The following is a 17,421-nucleotide window of genomic DNA, read 5'->3' as shown; positions in this document are numbered from 1 at the left end:
AGCGCGAATTAAGGGTTTTCCGAAGAAATTCGGTACAGGTGCCATTTTTCTCAAAATGATTGAATGAAAAAGTGAAATATTGTATTTGTGTAAGAGTATATTTACCAATAAGAGTTGAGTCCTATTTATCCGGGCGTTCGATAATCCATGCAGTTCGGGAAAGACAGTTCCAAGTTCGTTTGAAAGGTGAATTTCAAAGGTGAACTTAACATTGTCCGGGCAACACAGATGACGGAAGAATGAAAGTCCAAATTTTATATGACAAAATGAGTTCAAATTCTAACAGGAAGACTATAAATTAAAATAATTAACTATTAGGAAATGAAAACAATTACAATATCGTTTGCAACAATCAAACACACTGGAAAAAAATCATTATACACTTGAAAATCCCAACCCATCATACATAATAAGCCAACATGTATCTTAAAAAATGAGTTATGTCTACTACCCATGTTATTAAGTTATCCGGCAACCATTGTGGCAACCCGTTAAGCACGGCTAATCAGCGCACCATTACAGAACTAACCAACCAGTGAAAAAATGCACTTCATTTCGAGCTCTTGGTTGTAAATCCCTACCTCAATCTGTAGATAGACCGTGTTATTCTGGTCTAATATTGATGTCCATATTAACTACATACCTACGCTTCAGAATGTGCATGGTGAAGACATTCTGTCAGCTGTTGATCTTTCAGAGTCATCCACACAAAGCGGTTGGATCGATGATGAAGATGTGTTTATTTTCCTCGGACGAATAAATGTTCTTACTGCAACTGCCACACGATAAATATGCAACATGAACGGATATAGTCTAAAACGTGAGACAACATCTGATCTTGAATCCTACATGATCATTTCTCGGTTCTAAAGTTCATTATGATATTAAAGGAACAGTATCAAAAGCTGGAAACCATTGGGGCTCATAAATAAAAACAATCTGAAATTCTACGCGATTTATCAAATATTGATTGATTGATCAAATATTGAATTTGAATTCAATTGGCTTTGTTGTTTGTTCTTATAACAATAGTATGATGCCAATTCTCAACGAATCCAAGAACCTTAGACAAGTTCAAGAAGGTAATTCTCAAAATGTAGAATGAAATATCCATGCAGTTCATAGGTGCCACTTGCAAAACAGAAATTTATGAGCTTTTTAATAATATTTTTAAAGTGTATCGATATTTACTAACACGTTCGCCACTAATTTTGGTGATGTCTTATGGAAATCGCTTCAAACAATTTTGACGCGCCGTTGAACGTGTTAAACTCGGGGTATATAGAAGCAAATATTTACTCACACAATTCTGCCATTTATGACAGCTTGCGGTGCGAGAAATAAAGGAAGAAACCTTGCCACGATAGGAAGCAACCATATTGCACCATAACCGTTACATATCGTTCCCAACAATTTCAATTCACCCGCCAGGCACTCGAACTAAACGATGATTAAAGTTGTAAGGAATCACTATCTGCAGTTTATTACCGACCGAGCACTGAGCGTTTGCTGCTGCTGTTGGACTGTTCCCAACCCTCGCTTGTATTATCACCGTTGCACAAGCGATCCGCAAACCGTGAAGCTCTCCGTCACCCTCGAACGTTTCGTCGGGTCGGGAAAATATGTCAGCAGCAAACGGCCACCAATCTCGTGAGCATAATAATAATAACGGCTGTTCCGCACAAAACGGAAGCCGGAAAAATCGGTCCTTGTTTTACAAGCAATTTGTTGCTCGGTTTTGGAAAGGAAATTGCAAAGCACACCCGCGTGTTCCTGTACCCCCGCGGACCCACTGCAGTGTATCCCTTTTCCTATGTTTGCTGTTCGGTTTGGCCAACTCTCGGGGGAACACTTGGCGGGTACGAGTCGGTCCCAAATTAGTGTTAAACTTTTAATGGCAAATGACAATCTTGCCGACCCTTGTGGCCCCGTGTTTCCGCTGATTTCCGCTGTCCCCTGTCCCAACCCTTATCTGGTTTGGTTTGCACATCCTTCCGTTTGTTTGTTTTCTCCACTTCGGTTTATTACGACATAATCGGTGATAGTTTTATTTAACAACCAACTCATGGCGATGCAAACCCTGCGCCCTGTTGTGTGTTTTGCAGTAAATGAGTCATTTAATGCTCTTCGTTTGTTCGGTAATCAACCGTCGAGCGAGTGACCTAAGGAAGAAACAACAAAGAAAGGAGAGGAAAAATGAAATAAATCTCACTAAACTTCCTTTACCGGATTTTTCCATCGTTTCAGACAACGAGCACCAGTCTCCGACAGCGCCCGACGAACATGGAGCTAGCAGTGGCCCTACTGACGGGAGGAAATAAATCGGCCACCGGAACTAACTGCTGCCCTTCCGGCAACGCTAACGGAAGTGCGGCCGAGATGGGCTGGAGTGCGACTTCCTCCGAGCTGGAGTTCGCCTGGAGGGAAGGAACACCGGCCAGCCCGTCGACACTTGCTGGCAAACATCCCGAACCGAACGGCACGGCCGAAAGCATGTACGTACGCTTATTTGACAGCTGAATCTTGCAATTTCCATCTTCCGGTTTTGAAAGTCACGAACAAAAAAATGCGTTCGTTCGTGTATTAGAAGCCCAACTGCATGCAGCGAAATTCTCGTGTGTTGCTCGTGTTTTTTTCTACACTTTTTGCTTCTTGGTTCCCACGCTTGTTACATCCGGTGTTAAGTGGTTTTGTGTGGATTTACGGGCGTATAAACGAATGGAGAAAGTTTTGCACGGACCCTGTCGGCTGCATGTGTTTGCGTGCGGTGTAGGAGACGGATTAGATTAGGCAAACCTTTCCTTCTTTTGCCGGCCCGGTAGGAATTTCCGTGATAATGTGCACGAGAGTGGGTGGTTTTGAAAACGATACTACGATGTATTGCATGTATGCACCGAATAAAAGTGCAAATAACTCAAAACCCATCCTATCGGTCGGGTGCAAAAGGGGTGAAAGCAGCAGGCGGGGTTAAATTTTTGCTTCCTTCTACGCCGAAAACGACCGGATTTCCTCCTGCCGGCGTTACCGTACCACGGTGCATACCGGGGCAGGGCGAGTATTTCAACGGCTTTTTTATTATTTTGCAACGGCTTCACAGCAGTCGTTTTAAAACCATGGTGGAGCATCCTTCGTTGGCGTCATGTGAAGCATTCCAGCACTAGAGCCGCTTCCCCAAGAGCCCAGGGGAATTCCGCTGGATCGCTCGGTGTGCGGAATATAGTAGTTGGCATGTTCTTCACTGCAACAGAAGCAAACAAAAGAGCCCTTTGCAGTTCAGAAATGGTGCACTGGCTAAACAGAGAATGCAAAACCCGTACCTAAACGTACGCAGCCAGTGGCAAGCAGTACGCTACTGGGCGTCTCCATTCCCATGCAACCAACGGGGCTTCGAATGCATTGTTCTACCGTAAGCTGCAAGCACTGTTGAAAGCGTCGATGAGAACCAGATTCCCACTGTTCCAGAGGATGGTCCGTGCCGGTGCCGTAGCCGGGGCCGCATTGTCCGTAGTACGAGGTCATGGTGGAAAGAAAAACATCAAAACATCATCTCTCTTCCAAGAGAGTTGCGTTCTTCGTAGCGATTACAAACAGTGCAACGGGGCGGGCGGAAGCAGCAGTAGAAGAAAGTTCGGAATCGTACAAGGGTATTCTACAAATGCATCGCAGCAAATGAGAATTCCATGTATGCAACAGTATGTCCGGGTCGTGCAGTGCAACGTTGCGACGTGCGACGAATCGCAATGTGAATAGTATGCATGCGATGCACACAAAACGCTTCCACCTGCAGAACGGTGCAGCATTTCGAACACAGTCCGAGACAACCTGCTTTCCAAGAAGACGGTCGCTCTGGGAAAGACACCCCTGTACCCTTTCCTGAGCTTTTCTCTCGGAAGGGAATTCCATGTGACTGGTGGAGCGCTCCACACGTATGCAATGCTTCGGATTGTTACACACCCTCACACTCACACCGGCTGTACCGTTGCAAACTATTTCATTTGCGATTACCCATTTACGAAATGATGATACTAAATGGCACGAAATGCACATACACAAACGCACGACTAGTTGCCCCGTCCCTAACGTCTGGTTCTGACAGCCCGGAAAGCATCGCCGACCAGCTGCGAGCAGACGCCACCTAGCTACGGATTGAAATAATTGGTCAGTTTGAAGTGTGTTGAGTTGTGCATATAGCTGATCACGAGTGGGCAAGTATCCGTATCCGTCTCGCTCAACCGCAGGGCCCCAAACGGTACTACCGATTGGTTGTGGGTTTTACTCCGATTTTGGGCCAAAACGCTACTCAACCGTAAGTGGAAAACTCGGAATTTATTCAATTAAACACACCCTCGCCCACACGGTCGCTTGTTCCCTCCACCGGTTGGCTTCCCGGTTCGCCCCGCAACCAGCCACAATTAATGTAGCGTAATTAATCGTAACAACATGCGGAACTGCTACCGCATTTTATCCACTTTACCATCCCACGGACGATGGCAGTTTTATACGGCCATTTTTATCGAGAGTGCTGCCAGTTGCGGCAGCTCCGATTTGCCCGTCCTTATTTTTCCGGTGTATGGATTACCGATGAAAATTGTGCTAATGTTTGCACTGCGCTTGGGAGTGTTTGGGACGGCATTGTTACAGCTTTTACAAATCGCTGTAGATTTACTCACCAATCTAATCGGCCAGGAAAGCGGCACACATACAACAGTAAGAAGAACTAATCCAATCAGCACGTGTGTTGCCATTGTGTTGATACGAAACTTATAAGCGATTCGATTGCACTGGTTTGATTTCATCGAACGGGGTACCGTATCGCGATTGAATGTACACACGATTTTGGGCTGCATTTAGCAAAGCTTTCAAGTGGTTTGTATCGTACCAGAAGCCATAAAAAAACAGTCGCACACACACACACACACAAACACGCGCACGCTTGCAACGGTTTCGATCAAACGAAACGCTTTGATTTGCGCGTAAAACAAGACGGCGGTGGGTCGGAATTGTGCGCCACTGGCATCAACTTCACAGCACGCTACGAAACTTCGTACCATTCTCAAGGGTCTCGTGTGCTTCACATTGTACGGCAGAGCGCTCATTCCTGTTGGGTATCGTGTGATACCCTACCACATCATAGAGTTGCAAAAGTTTTCCATTCGGTAGACTAGGCAGCCGAAACCCGACACGGCCGCACACGGTGAGTAAAAGGAGCATGGAATTAGGAAGCTCCAGCAAGCACGTTACGTTGATTATGATGTTTAAAACTCACGCCACCGTGTGAGGTTGGGCAAGAGATTTTGCAACTTCGTTCGGGCACCCACCAGTGGAGTGGAGTGGGTGGTTGTTTTGAATTGATTTTTAACAATGTTTGAAGGGTCGATCGGGTGGTGTGAGGGATTTCCTTCAAAACTGTTCCGAGAACTATCACGAGTTGGTGGTAATGACGATGTGGTTAGAGGTGACGATCGATTTACTGGGAGCGTGTGTATCAATTATAAATTAGCTTGTGTTTTGCTGATGAGTTGCCTAGGCAAAACACGTTTTTAACCTATTTTTAACAAGTTATAGAACATAATCAGAAAGTACCCCAATCCCCCCCCCCCCCCCCTTTGCCAAGGAAGGGACAATGCATTCACTTATATCACTTATTCCCGATAATTTCATCATCACCACTTAATAAGTATAAGAGAACCTCTAAACGGTATAAATGGCAATAGGAGCAGGACATCCATCTCGGGTTAGATTGTGTAATAACCACCGGCATAACATCCACTCTATCGATTGCTTGGCTGCTCGGTAATAACTGTCAGAACAATCACAAGAGCTACGAATACCATTATCGATTACATATTCAGATTCGACCACAATATAGTTAATTGACTGGCCCTCGTTTTGCAGATGGCTTTAAACATTCTCCATTAAGGGGAGAAAATCTTGAAAGCACACTGAACAATGCTGCGGAGTATTGAAGATCTCCAACCAACCATTAAGTTTGGTGAATATCCTCCAGTTTGTAGAGAGATTAATGCACATTTGAAAGCATCTTTGTTGTATTGCTTTGTTGCGTTCGCTTAACGTACGCAGCCAAATAAAAGCAGTGAACCACTGGGCGCCTCCATTGCATTCGTGGAGGAATTCAATAATATTTTCTTATTATCCAAAAATGCATCCAAAATACAAGTTTACACTTTAAATAGAAAAAATTGTCCTGTAAGATTAAATTTGTTCCATGAAGCTGCGAATACAACCACCCAATGACTCACCAACTCAAACACCACAAATGGTATAAAATAACAAGTTCGAAGAATTTGCAGACGCACATTCGGAAAAGCAATCGTCCACAATTAATTAACATGAACTACAACATTTTTTGTTAATGTAATTAATTCACAACGGTCACACGAAACAAGGCAAAACATCCGTGCTCATCTAATATTCCAGTGAAGCGTACCGCTACGGGGTGAATAATTTCTTCGACATGGTGACGTCCGTTTTGCAGCCACTGTCCTTCATTTCGGCAACATCCTGTTGATTCTTTCGATTGCAATTTTAATGAATTCAATTCGCAAACCATTTGCCCGAAGCAACAACTAACCATCGTCAACCTGCCCTGGATACCGGAAATGGCGAAAAAATGTGACGGTCAGCTTCCCTTTCGTATCGTTGACCGTTCGGGAGACCACCGCTCGCGCATATTTCATATTTTTGTAGCATTTTTATTGTTTTTGACTTCTCATTGTTTATCTTCTCTCTCTTTCTCTCTCGTTCTCTTGCTGTGTGCAGACAAAATATGGACTTCTTCTCGATTCTGCCACTGTGGCGACTGATCGTGTGGAACGTGCTGTTCGCCGGCATCGTAATAACGGCCACCGTCGGTAATCTGATCGTGGTGTGGATCGTCCTATCCCACAAGCGGATGCGCACGGTGACCAACTACTTTCTCGGTAGGTAATATGATCGGATTGAACGAACCACCATCGCCAGCAGGAGCAGCAGCAGCCCTTATTCTGCGAAGTCCGTGCGCCCAAAGGTTCACTTCCGCCTGTACGGTTTCAAGCGCAAAATGGTGGAACATTTTAATTTACACTCTGCAACACTCACTCATTTCCGGAGCCGGGGCTAATGCTTTTTTCTTTGCCGTTTCGTTCTCCATTGCAGTTAATTTATCGATAGCGGACGCAATGGTTTCCACGCTGAACGTTACCTTCAACTACACGTACATGCTGTACCTGGACTGGCCGTTCGGGACAATGTACTGCAAAATATCACAGTTCGTTGCCATTCTCAGTATATGCGCTTCCGTGTTCACGCTGATGGCCATCGCGATAGATCGGTAGGTAGCGGGCGGCCTCCATTGGCAAAAAGCGAGTGACGAAGGGCAGGGTGTGTTTCTCGACGCATCGGAGCAAAAATATATTTTTATGTTGCCCCACCTACCGCAATCCCCAACAACAATCCTTGAGTCCGATCCTGGGACTGATCCACAGCAGCAAAACAGCGAAACGTTATCTTGCCTATCGCACAACAACGCCCAGCAGAGTGGTAGTTGAAAAATAAAAATAAACAAACAACAACAACAACAACAACGACAGCAAAACCAGTCACACACACAAACAAACGAGAGACGAACCGAAAACATCCGGCCCGGACCCGGAAAGGACCCTTTCTCATTTTATTTAATTTTTGCAAAACAAACCGATTCCATCATTCCACATCCCGACCGACAGCAGTGTCCGTTGCTTTCTATCTTTCTTTCTTTTTTTTTGTCGCCATATAAACGTTTCGCTTGACTTCATCATTTCATCTTCATTACTCTTACACGCTGGCACGCCGCACCACCGTGCCTCCGTGGACGGGGCCACGTGGCATTGGGGCGACCCGAGAATGTCCTCGGGGTTGTGCATGTGATCGCTCTCGCTCTCCACCCAACCGTAACTGAACGCTTTGGCTCCTCTGGTGCGGCGTATGTTTGCGAAACGAGAAAACAAACGTTCCGCCTGCCAAGTGGGAAAGGGGTGTTGTGATGCGTTGGGGAATGACGAATTGTTGCACGAAAAGGGGGGAGATAGACGAGGACATTCAGCAGGCATGAGCATAATAGGCACCCAGGACACGTCGACGAGGACAGCAACGAGACACAGAACGATGACGACTGTATTTATCCGTTTGCTGGAAAATATTCTTCTAAAGTGTATACTAGCGGGAGAGAGAGCGATGAAGGAAAAGGAAAAGGATGGAACCGCGAGGGGCCTCCACGCCCATTCCATTTTTTCCCCCAAAACCCACCACACACAATGGTTAAGTGCTTAAAGTTAAGCTTTAAAAAGCGATTTTGCATACGTAGTCGGAAAATGCGCCATTCGCGCTCGCTTCGCTTCACGTCAAGTCGCGTCATTCATGCGTTCCGGCGCGGAACTGCTCAGTGGCCCAGGGTAAAGCGAACCGGACGGAAGCGCCGATGTCCCGCTGTAGCTGCAGCTCGTTTCGGTAGACGAAGAAGAAGCATTTACTTCTTTTCACACAAACATAGGGACACTTGCACAGCCACACACACGCGCCATGCCACCTCCGGTGTTCCCTTCGGTTCGGGTGCCGTTGTTTCAGGGTCAGCAATAAACATTCCAAACGCGCGGCACAACGAAGCCGCGAGGGCTGGAGGGGGGGGAGAAAGCAATCTGTGAGCCGTGAGCTTAGCGATTGTTAGGGTGTGCTTAGCACTTATTTTGGCGTATTTCTGTCGCGATCTATTGTTTCGCATATTTCATGCGACTGTCCCGGCGACCATCTCGCCGGGAGAAACAGCCAGCATAAGCGCCCGCCGGTGAGCCGCTGTGTTCGTTTATACTTGTTTAGGTTTTTTTTTTCTTTTTGTTGTTTACGGTCCACAAATCAAACACCCCAGTCTGGTGACACAGTGATTAGAGTTGGCATTTTGAGTAGCATTTGATGGGTGCGAGTGTACATGCGGCGCTCACAATAACTCTCGCGACGGTACGCTGTAATTGGAACAGGGCGGCCACCTTGGATGTACCTTACGGCGAAAGTTAATGGTTTTAAAATAAGCAGCGTGTCTGCGTTATGTGAAATGTTTATCGCCCTCTTCCGTTTATCATCGCAAACCATACGGGATCCTCCATTAGGGCAGGACTCTCGCACTCACTTTACACTTTTATAACTGATCGTTGTGTGTGTGTGTGGGTGTGTATTTACAAGATGTTAAGCTTTTCCAATAGCTTCCTTTTGTCAATTTCTTAAAAATGCTTTTGAATTTTATGGGAAAACCCTCGAGTAAATCCTTCAACACGCACCGTACATTAATTATTTTAAGAGAACTCAAACAATACGGGGTTTAATATTTCTGAAAGTGGAGGATTATTTTTGACCGGTTTGTCCCGTACTTTCTGGAATAGGTGCCCCTGGACGAGGATTAATTTTGCTGACTTCAAGCACTCTGGCTGATGATGGCTGTACTACCCTTAATTCTCTTAGGTCCATCGTTACTGTTCTCCATCTTCAACTAGTTCCGATTTTCATCCGGTACTGCTAGGAGACCTGGATGAAAGAAATGATGATGCATATCCTGGCGATCAGTTTCTTCATCCCTCGTCTTCACAAATACACGCCCCTTCAAAAATGGTCCAAAAGTTCGACCATTTCGCAAAAACGGTTTCGCAAAAACCACTTACACATTACTTAGCAATGAATACTTTGTGTGATTGCACTTTCAGCATTAAAGGAGCGGTGTATTTCATCTTAAAAGCCTCCAGAAGGAAGAATGCCTCTAGAGCACGTTGTGCTCTGATTAAAAAGATCAAAGACATGAAGTACAGGTTTTCGTTCAATTTCCTGGTTCACAGTACGTGCACAGCATTGAAGGTGTTTTGTGCGTGTGTTTGGTACAAACTTTTCCACTCCCAAAAACGAATCTGTTGTAAACAAATTACTAAAGAAGCACACTCTAATCACTGTATCTACGGTCGAAGCTGTACGCATACACGGTGACGAGAGTTCGTCTTCATTACATTCAAAATTACTCAAGTATCAGTAATGTGTTTGTAAGTGAACGACGTTGTCAGTTTGCCGTCAAGCATTACTTTAACTTCACCTGACATTAAGCCAAACCAATTTTAGACAATTTGGCAGCTCGTTCGAGACCACTGTGTGCGAAAAGCAGAAACGGTGTTTCTCTTCGAAGAGTCTAATTTATTCACAATTGACGCGCGTAGTTGTGAAAACAATGTGGAAGGCACTACACCTTCTCATCCAGCTAGATGGGAAAGCCGGCCGTCAGTCGGATAGCAGCGTTTTGTAGTTAAAAGAGCCTATTTTGGAGAGCAGGTTTCATACCATGGATCGATGGACACGTGTAGATTTACTTTTGGATACGGTTTTTCGCCATCTTCTTCCATCGTGCCATAGTCTCACGTATCGGTCTCTTGATCCTACCAAACTGTATACTGTTTTGCATGTTAAAATTTGGTTAGCTTATAGCCGAAATAGATGATTATACAGGTCAAATGACTATCAAAATTTCAAGTTTAGCAGTTGCTTTCTATACTTTCTTCTAAAGAGTGTCCCACATCAAACTGCATCATGGTTGAAATATTGAAGAATATTAACTAGTTTAACGATCTTTTAACAAACTTTTTCAGGCAATAAAATATTGTGTAGTTGTAGTTTTTCACTTTTTCACACACTGGGATGTTTCCGCAGTACCTGGTTCATAATAGCCTAGTATTCTCTGTTGGTTTGTTGTTCTTGGGAACAAATTAGAGCAACTTGGCTTCATACCAGTCAAGGAAAAAAATTGAATATTGGCACGAAACTAGATTCAGGCCAGAAGATTCCTTGAGGAAAATCTTTCAGTTTACAGTCTCGCTGGTTACGAACTAACTAAGCATTGAACTAACGAACGTGCATCATCGTAGCACACCGATTATTCGGGTGTCTGATTATCCGTGCTGTTCGGAAATGACAGTTTCAAGAAGTGATTAGACTCATTCACTGCAAAACCGTTGATGAAAAATATAAAATTAGATCCAAAGGTAGATTATGAAATGTGCTCCAATTTCAACCAAATACAGATTTCTTTTAGAGCAATAAACCACAAAACAAAAAAAAATTATACGCCTTAAAAAGGCCTACCCTGCAAACGTTACACACTCTGCCTACCCTGCATACATTACAACTCTCGCAATCGCAAATTGCAGATGTGCCTAATGACAGTGTTATCCAAATATCCGGCAACCGTTGAGTTCCGGATAATCAGCGCTCCACTGTACTTTGTTCGAACACACATGCAGATCACTAGCGAAATATTATATTTCTAGTTATCGTAATTCCTCCGGATCATCAAAATTTGTCCTTGACGGTGAAGAACAGCAGCTCGGATCTGGTGCTAAGGCGATTGCTGAGGTAACGCCATTTTTTCCCAATTTACAAAACATTGCAAAAAATACACTTTAAACTACTTTTGCACAAAATTTGTAAAAAAAAAACAATTAAATAATTTTCTAGAACATTTCAACCGTGGTGCAATTTTATGTGGGACACCCTGTACCACGTAGCCGAGGAATTAACTTAAGTAAGAAAACAATAATAAACAAGAGTTAAGTTGAGTATTCACGGATGAGAATGGAGAAATACAGGACCACCCAACAAGACTAAAATCTATTCCACAAGCCTAGCGGAATCTCTAGCATCGAAGGACATCACCCAAAAGTAATACAGCCTTGAGACAAATTGCATTAAACTAACAAATTATAATTCCTGTCATTACGTCACTACAGCCGTACGCTATAGCACGAACAAATAAATGCACATGAGGCTGATATGCAAACTATCTCTTAATTGATCATTAACCTAAGCCGGCAAACACACTTTCCCAGACGTTACGAATATCCCAGGACCCCCGACACCGTCCCCGACGCACCTTTCTGCCACCTTTGGCCCTGCGGCAACTGTCCCCTCGAACAGCGCTTTTCGATGAGCCTTCGCTTCATAAATCTTATCTTTATCGCACCGTTCAAAAAGTGCGCCCACCTCACCACCACCACCACCACCCCCTCCAATCCCGCCGGAATTAAAGGTTACCGAAGGGTACTTCAAATAAATTATCAAGAACTGGCAAGGGATGTCGGATGTTTTCGCTCGGTTTCGCCTCCGTGTTTGGTGTGTTTCTTTCTCATTATTGTTTTTGGTTAGTTTCCTGTACTATTTTTTTCCTTGTTGTTCCCCGCACTAGTTTGTGCGCTACCATTTGCTCCAAACACGAACATGTCCCCGGGGGGAGGGGTTGGCGGCCAAATGATCGCATCATCAACAGCCGTACCATTTAATGCCTGTGTTCGTGTTTGTGTCTGTTCGTCCCGAAAAACTATGCGCAAGTAATAAATTATTCAAAAGCGCTTTCGAGTGCAGCATCCCGCTCCGTCCAATTCCCAACCCATCTGTTGCCAACTTGGTGCGCGCCTGTTTTTTTTTGGACCCCTGGTGTGGGCTGAAGCTGAAGCGGGCGCCAAGTGAACCGTTCGTTTCGCAGAAGACACGAAGCGAAGCGAACTCGAGCAGCCTCTCGAGTGATGAATATTTAATTAGGACAATTAGATGAAACCATCTCTCGCCTGCATCGGTGCTTTTAAGCAGGATGCACAATTATTAGTTTTCCTCTGTGTGTGTGTTTTTTCTTCTTCTTCTTTTCGTGTCTTGTTTCTCTGGCATTCTTGCCGTCGTTTGCGTTCCTCTTCACTACATAGAGCACAGGATCGTGCTGGTAAGAAGAAAAAAAAACACCCCTCAGGAAATTCTGTGGGAAATTCTACCATTAGTTTTTGGGTCAGCTTTCGGTTTGGTTTCGGGAAATTTCACAAGAAACCGATCTCCGATGGTGTGGAAGCAGTGGCAGTTTAGCCTTGCCGTGTGCCGTTTGCCGTACGATGAGATTAAATCATTTGCGAAAATGGCTCGGAACGGAAGCATACTAATGCAATTGTATTAATTTAATACCCCGGGACGACTCGGTTCGGATGATTCGGACTAATTCGTACAGTGCTCGGTATGTTTGCGCATTTGAGATGTAGATGCTTCTGTAGTGGGTCTAGTGCAGTCGTAGCCCGAAAAACCCGTCGATTTTACCCCACACCGACACGACGAAACGGCCAGTCTGTTGCAGAAAGCAAGTTACGGACTGCCCGTTTGAAGTCAAAACCAGATCTAACAAGTAACCACACACTCACACACACACATGCAAACCCTATTTTCGTGTCATAACTACACAGGTACGTGGCCATCATGAACCCGCTGAAGCCTCGCATGGGCAAGAAGGCAACACTGTGCGTTGCGGCCAGTATCTGGATCGTCGGTACGATCATCTCCTGCCCATCGCTACTGTTCTTCACGACCTACCCGATGAAGGACCATATCCTGTGTTACGCCGAATGGCCGGACGGTCCATCGAGCCTCTCGAGGCAGGAGTATGTGTAAGTGGAGTCTTACCGGACACGGAAGCAGCACATTATAAGTGAACTAATTGCATCCGGGGTAATATGCTTGGCAGGTACAATATCGTGTTTATGCTGCTAACGTACTTTCTACCGATCGGCTCAATGACGTACACGTACGCCCGGGTTGGGCTGGAGCTGTGGGGCTCCAAGAGTATTGGCGAGTGCACGCAGCGGCAGCTGGACAACATCAAAAGCAAACGTCGGGTAGGTACGAAACAGAAATCCCACCGGTATGCCCCCGAAACTCGTTGCTCGTCAGTCGAAATGGACAAAGTTTTTGGCCGGTGAGACAGAAATGAGTGCAAAGTTGGGGATGAAACTTCAGTATTTAATGATTGAAGTTTCGCTGAAAATGGGCATCGTTTAAATAACTGTCTAGCTCAGTGGTCGGCAAAGAAAATGGCACGCGAGTCGCATACGGCACTTTGGTACTTTTATTGTAACTCTACATCAAAAATGATCCATCCTATGATGCAAGTTTGCTAAAATCTTACCATTAAATTGGTTAAAAAACGCAATCCATCAAACAAATTCATGCTTTTAATGAAATTACCTTGAGAATTTGCGATTTTTCTAATACCGTTGCATTCGATTGTTTGAGTTCCTTGAGGCTTGTGCCATACTACAGTGCATCCCATAATAATAGTCTTATCCACCTTTTTCTATAAAGCAGCAAGTTGAAGCAATGAATGGCAATCCAAAATTTAATAAATACTTATTGTGCATTGAATGGATGATTTTCATTAAAAATTACTGCTGACAATGAATCAATAATATCTGTAGGAACAAAAAAAACCAAACATGTTGGTGTTCCAAAATATTAGTCTCACATAGGTTTTACACCCATTATGATAATATATACTCTTTTAAAAATCTTTTTTTATTAAACTAATTGACCCAGTCCTAGCCCCCCATTTTTGGGTCGTTTCTAGAAGGACTACAAAGTTTCATGCCGTTTTGATTAATATTTCGTACGTCTGGGATGCAATGGATTAATAAGAGCGCTGACTAAACAACAGCATCATTCGGTGGAATCAGGACAATCGGCTGTCGACAACGCGCATCTCTGGTGATCGACTTCATAGAAAAGTCTAATCTGACTCTTCACTTCTGCTCTTTGAAGTGCACTGTGTATTGTCGTGATATTTGGCTCATTGATTTAGGTTGCCGATCACTGGTCTAGCAGATGGGAAAGCTTTAGCGAGGGGAACAAACTTTGCCCACGCTCCCCAACCGTCCCAGGAAGGAAGGTTTCCCCAATGTTTCCCTCTTGGCGCGAGACAATCATACCGGTAATGGAAAATGAAATGTCGTTGTGTCTCCTGTGTCTATTCCACCTCGGCATTCAGTGCCGCCTTGGGGCTTGGAGGGGTATTAGTGTGCACTGTGCAAACCGTGGACACTCATTAGCTCATCGTCATAACTAATGTCGTATTTTATTTCCATTTCCGCAATGCTGCCGCGCCGTGCCGCCGCGCGTTTGTCCCACGGATGCAAACGTAGGTCGTTAAGATGATGATGATTGTGGTGATAATCTTTGCCGTTTGCTGGCTTCCGTTTCATATCTACTTCATCCTCACGTCGTACTATCCGGAGCTGACGAAGAAATCGTACATCCAGGAGGTGTACCTGGCCATCTACTGGCTCGCGATGAGCAACTCCATGTACAATCCCATCATCTACTGCTGGATGAACTCGCGGTAAGTACGTGTGTGGTGCCGCTTTCCACACTGTCCACACACTAATGCTTCTTCGTTCCCGGGCTAGGTTTCGCCGCGGCTTCCAGCAGTTCTTCCGCTGCTGTCCGTTCGTGCGCGTCACACCGGACAGTGCCAGCAGCCACCGGCGCACCGGTACGTCCCGATACTCGTGCTCCGGTTCACCGGACCACTTGCGAATAGTAAGAAATGGTGTGCATTAGCCGCGGCTTTTTTTTCCGCGTGTCGCCCGGATTGCCCGGGTGGTCACGGTCACTTCCCAGTACCGCGGTAACGTCCCGTCCCGTTTCACTCGTTCCAGATACCGAACGTTCGTTTCTGTACAACGGTTCCCAGTCGCCGACCGGCCAACGGAAATGGCAAACCGGTAAGAATTGCAACGAACCGCACGACTAATCGATTTATTCGTGTCCACGGTACAGATCTTAATCGCTTTCGAAAACCCATCGCGGCGCGGCAACTAATTCCCTGTCCTTCCGGGGGTTTTTCTTCCCTCACTTTCCGTCTCTACCAGGTCCCATGCGACGGGTGAACACGATACTGGCGAGCCAGCTGAATCAAACCACCAGTCTGTGCTGTGCGTCCCAGGACAATCCACAGAGCCGGCCGGTGAAGGATTAGCACCAACTGCACGAGCTGGGCCACGGTATCTGCGGATCGATGGCATCACGTCGTAGAACGCGTTCGTGCCAATCGGTGGAGGAGCTGTAAATATAACACCCCACACCCAGCATGTCTGGGGTCTCTTTGGTTTGGCGGCAAAGGACAGAGTCTTTGAAGCTCAGCGCGATTAGTGGTGGGGAGGTTTTTGTCTTCTTTTTTGTCGCTGCTGAAATCCCGCGTCAGCCAGATCGGGTACAACGTTCGGAAGAGTTACGGTCCGGTGCGGATACGCTTCCCCAGACATTCCGTACCCACTGTACCGGTACTCAAACCGGGGACCGTGGTACTTCATTGTGACGATGAAGGAAGAGATTGAAATTCTCGTAAATTAATTTGCCCACCGTGTAGTGACCTCTCCCACTCCCATGCAGGGGAACCTCGGAAGGATGTAAACCACGTAAGGGGGTTTTCTTTCATTCCATTCCATCGTCTGGTAGATCTGGTAGTATCCGTGCGCCTGCAAAGGTACACACGTAAGTTAAGTTCCGGCGAACACACCGCAGAACGTGCCAGATGCCAACGCACGCCGCAGCAGGTACGCCGCGCGTTAAGCTGATTAACAGCCTGCTGGCCGCTGCTTTATTTATAGCGAGCGAAACACCCGAAAAATCCCCGCGTTGTCCCGTCGGGTCGGGTTATCTTTCGGCTTTGGTTTGTCGACGGTGAAACCAAAAAAAAAAATGGGAAGCAAAAAAGGGATACTGTTGTTTTATGCGTTTTGTCCCTGCGCTCTTGCATTGGCGAGGCGAGATGAATTTGTTGCCCTCACTCTGTTGCTCCCACCGTGCTTTTTTAAGGTCCGTCTACACCCTCACCTCCGATAGCGACGGACCTTTCTTCCCTTCCCTCGACCGGGGACGAATTTAGTCGTCCCCCCCCTCTCTCCCTCCCAAAACCTCGGCTGGCGGTTTTTCCTGCTCGCTACGAAATTAAATGGACGACCGTAAATCGAGAGCGATTTAATCGACGGAAGATTTAGATTTGACTCCATTAATCACGATAAGTGCGAAACGGTGTCGACCGTACGGAGGGTCTCTAACGACCACTGCCGCGTAACACACGGCACGAGCACGGCTGTAAGCCACAAACAATAGACGCGAGTCAAAGGACCAATTTAATCGTTAAGCGTTAAGCGAAGTAATGTCCCTCTTTCACTTCGGGTCTGTGCAAAACCCCCAAAAAAAAAAGACGGATCCAATAGCAGCAGCAGTAGAAGAAACAAGCAAACAAACTCCTTTATCGTCTCCTTCCCCAAAAATAATAATGGTGTGTTAATTCTGGCTCGACTGTGGTTTTGATGGAGACAGGGACGGTGAACAGTAACTCCACGCTTCCACAGGAGGGAAAACATACGCGTAACAACCTGGTAATAAATCTTATTTGTGGTTCTCCACCTGAATGTGCGATACATGTTTGGAAAAATGAAATGTGTTTTGGAGTTTTTCTTTGAGCAATACCCATCCATCGATGAAATCCGAAGTTTATCATTACGTTATGAACGAGAGGCCGTACTGAGAGGCCGCACGTTGTTGAGTTCGCGT

At 45.6% G+C, this 17,421-nt stretch overlaps 1 protein-coding gene across 1 annotated transcript; it reads left to right on the top strand.

The window, feature by feature from the left end:
- Positions 1 to 2,283: 2,283 nt before the first annotated feature.
- Positions 2,284 to 16,773, top strand: LOC128309915 (tachykinin-like peptides receptor 99D). The gene is made up of 9 exons (XM_053046417.1): positions 2,284 to 2,495; positions 6,781 to 6,941; positions 7,156 to 7,330; positions 13,275 to 13,475; positions 13,553 to 13,703; positions 15,003 to 15,199; positions 15,267 to 15,409; positions 15,519 to 15,584; positions 15,732 to 16,773. Exons 1-9 carry the CDS (start codon positions 2,284 to 2,286, stop codon positions 15,836 to 15,838), a joined length of 1,413 nt encoding a protein of 470 aa, XP_052902377.1. The 3' UTR covers positions 15,839 to 16,773.
- The last annotated feature ends 648 nt before the right edge of the window (positions 16,774 to 17,421 follow it).

This window comes from Anopheles moucheti, chromosome 2, assembly GCF_943734755.1.
Source record: "Anopheles moucheti chromosome 2, idAnoMoucSN_F20_07, whole genome shotgun sequence".
Lineage (NCBI taxonomy): Eukaryota > Metazoa > Arthropoda > Insecta > Diptera > Culicidae > Anopheles > Anopheles moucheti.
This window is presented reverse-complemented; position numbering and strand designations above follow the sequence as displayed.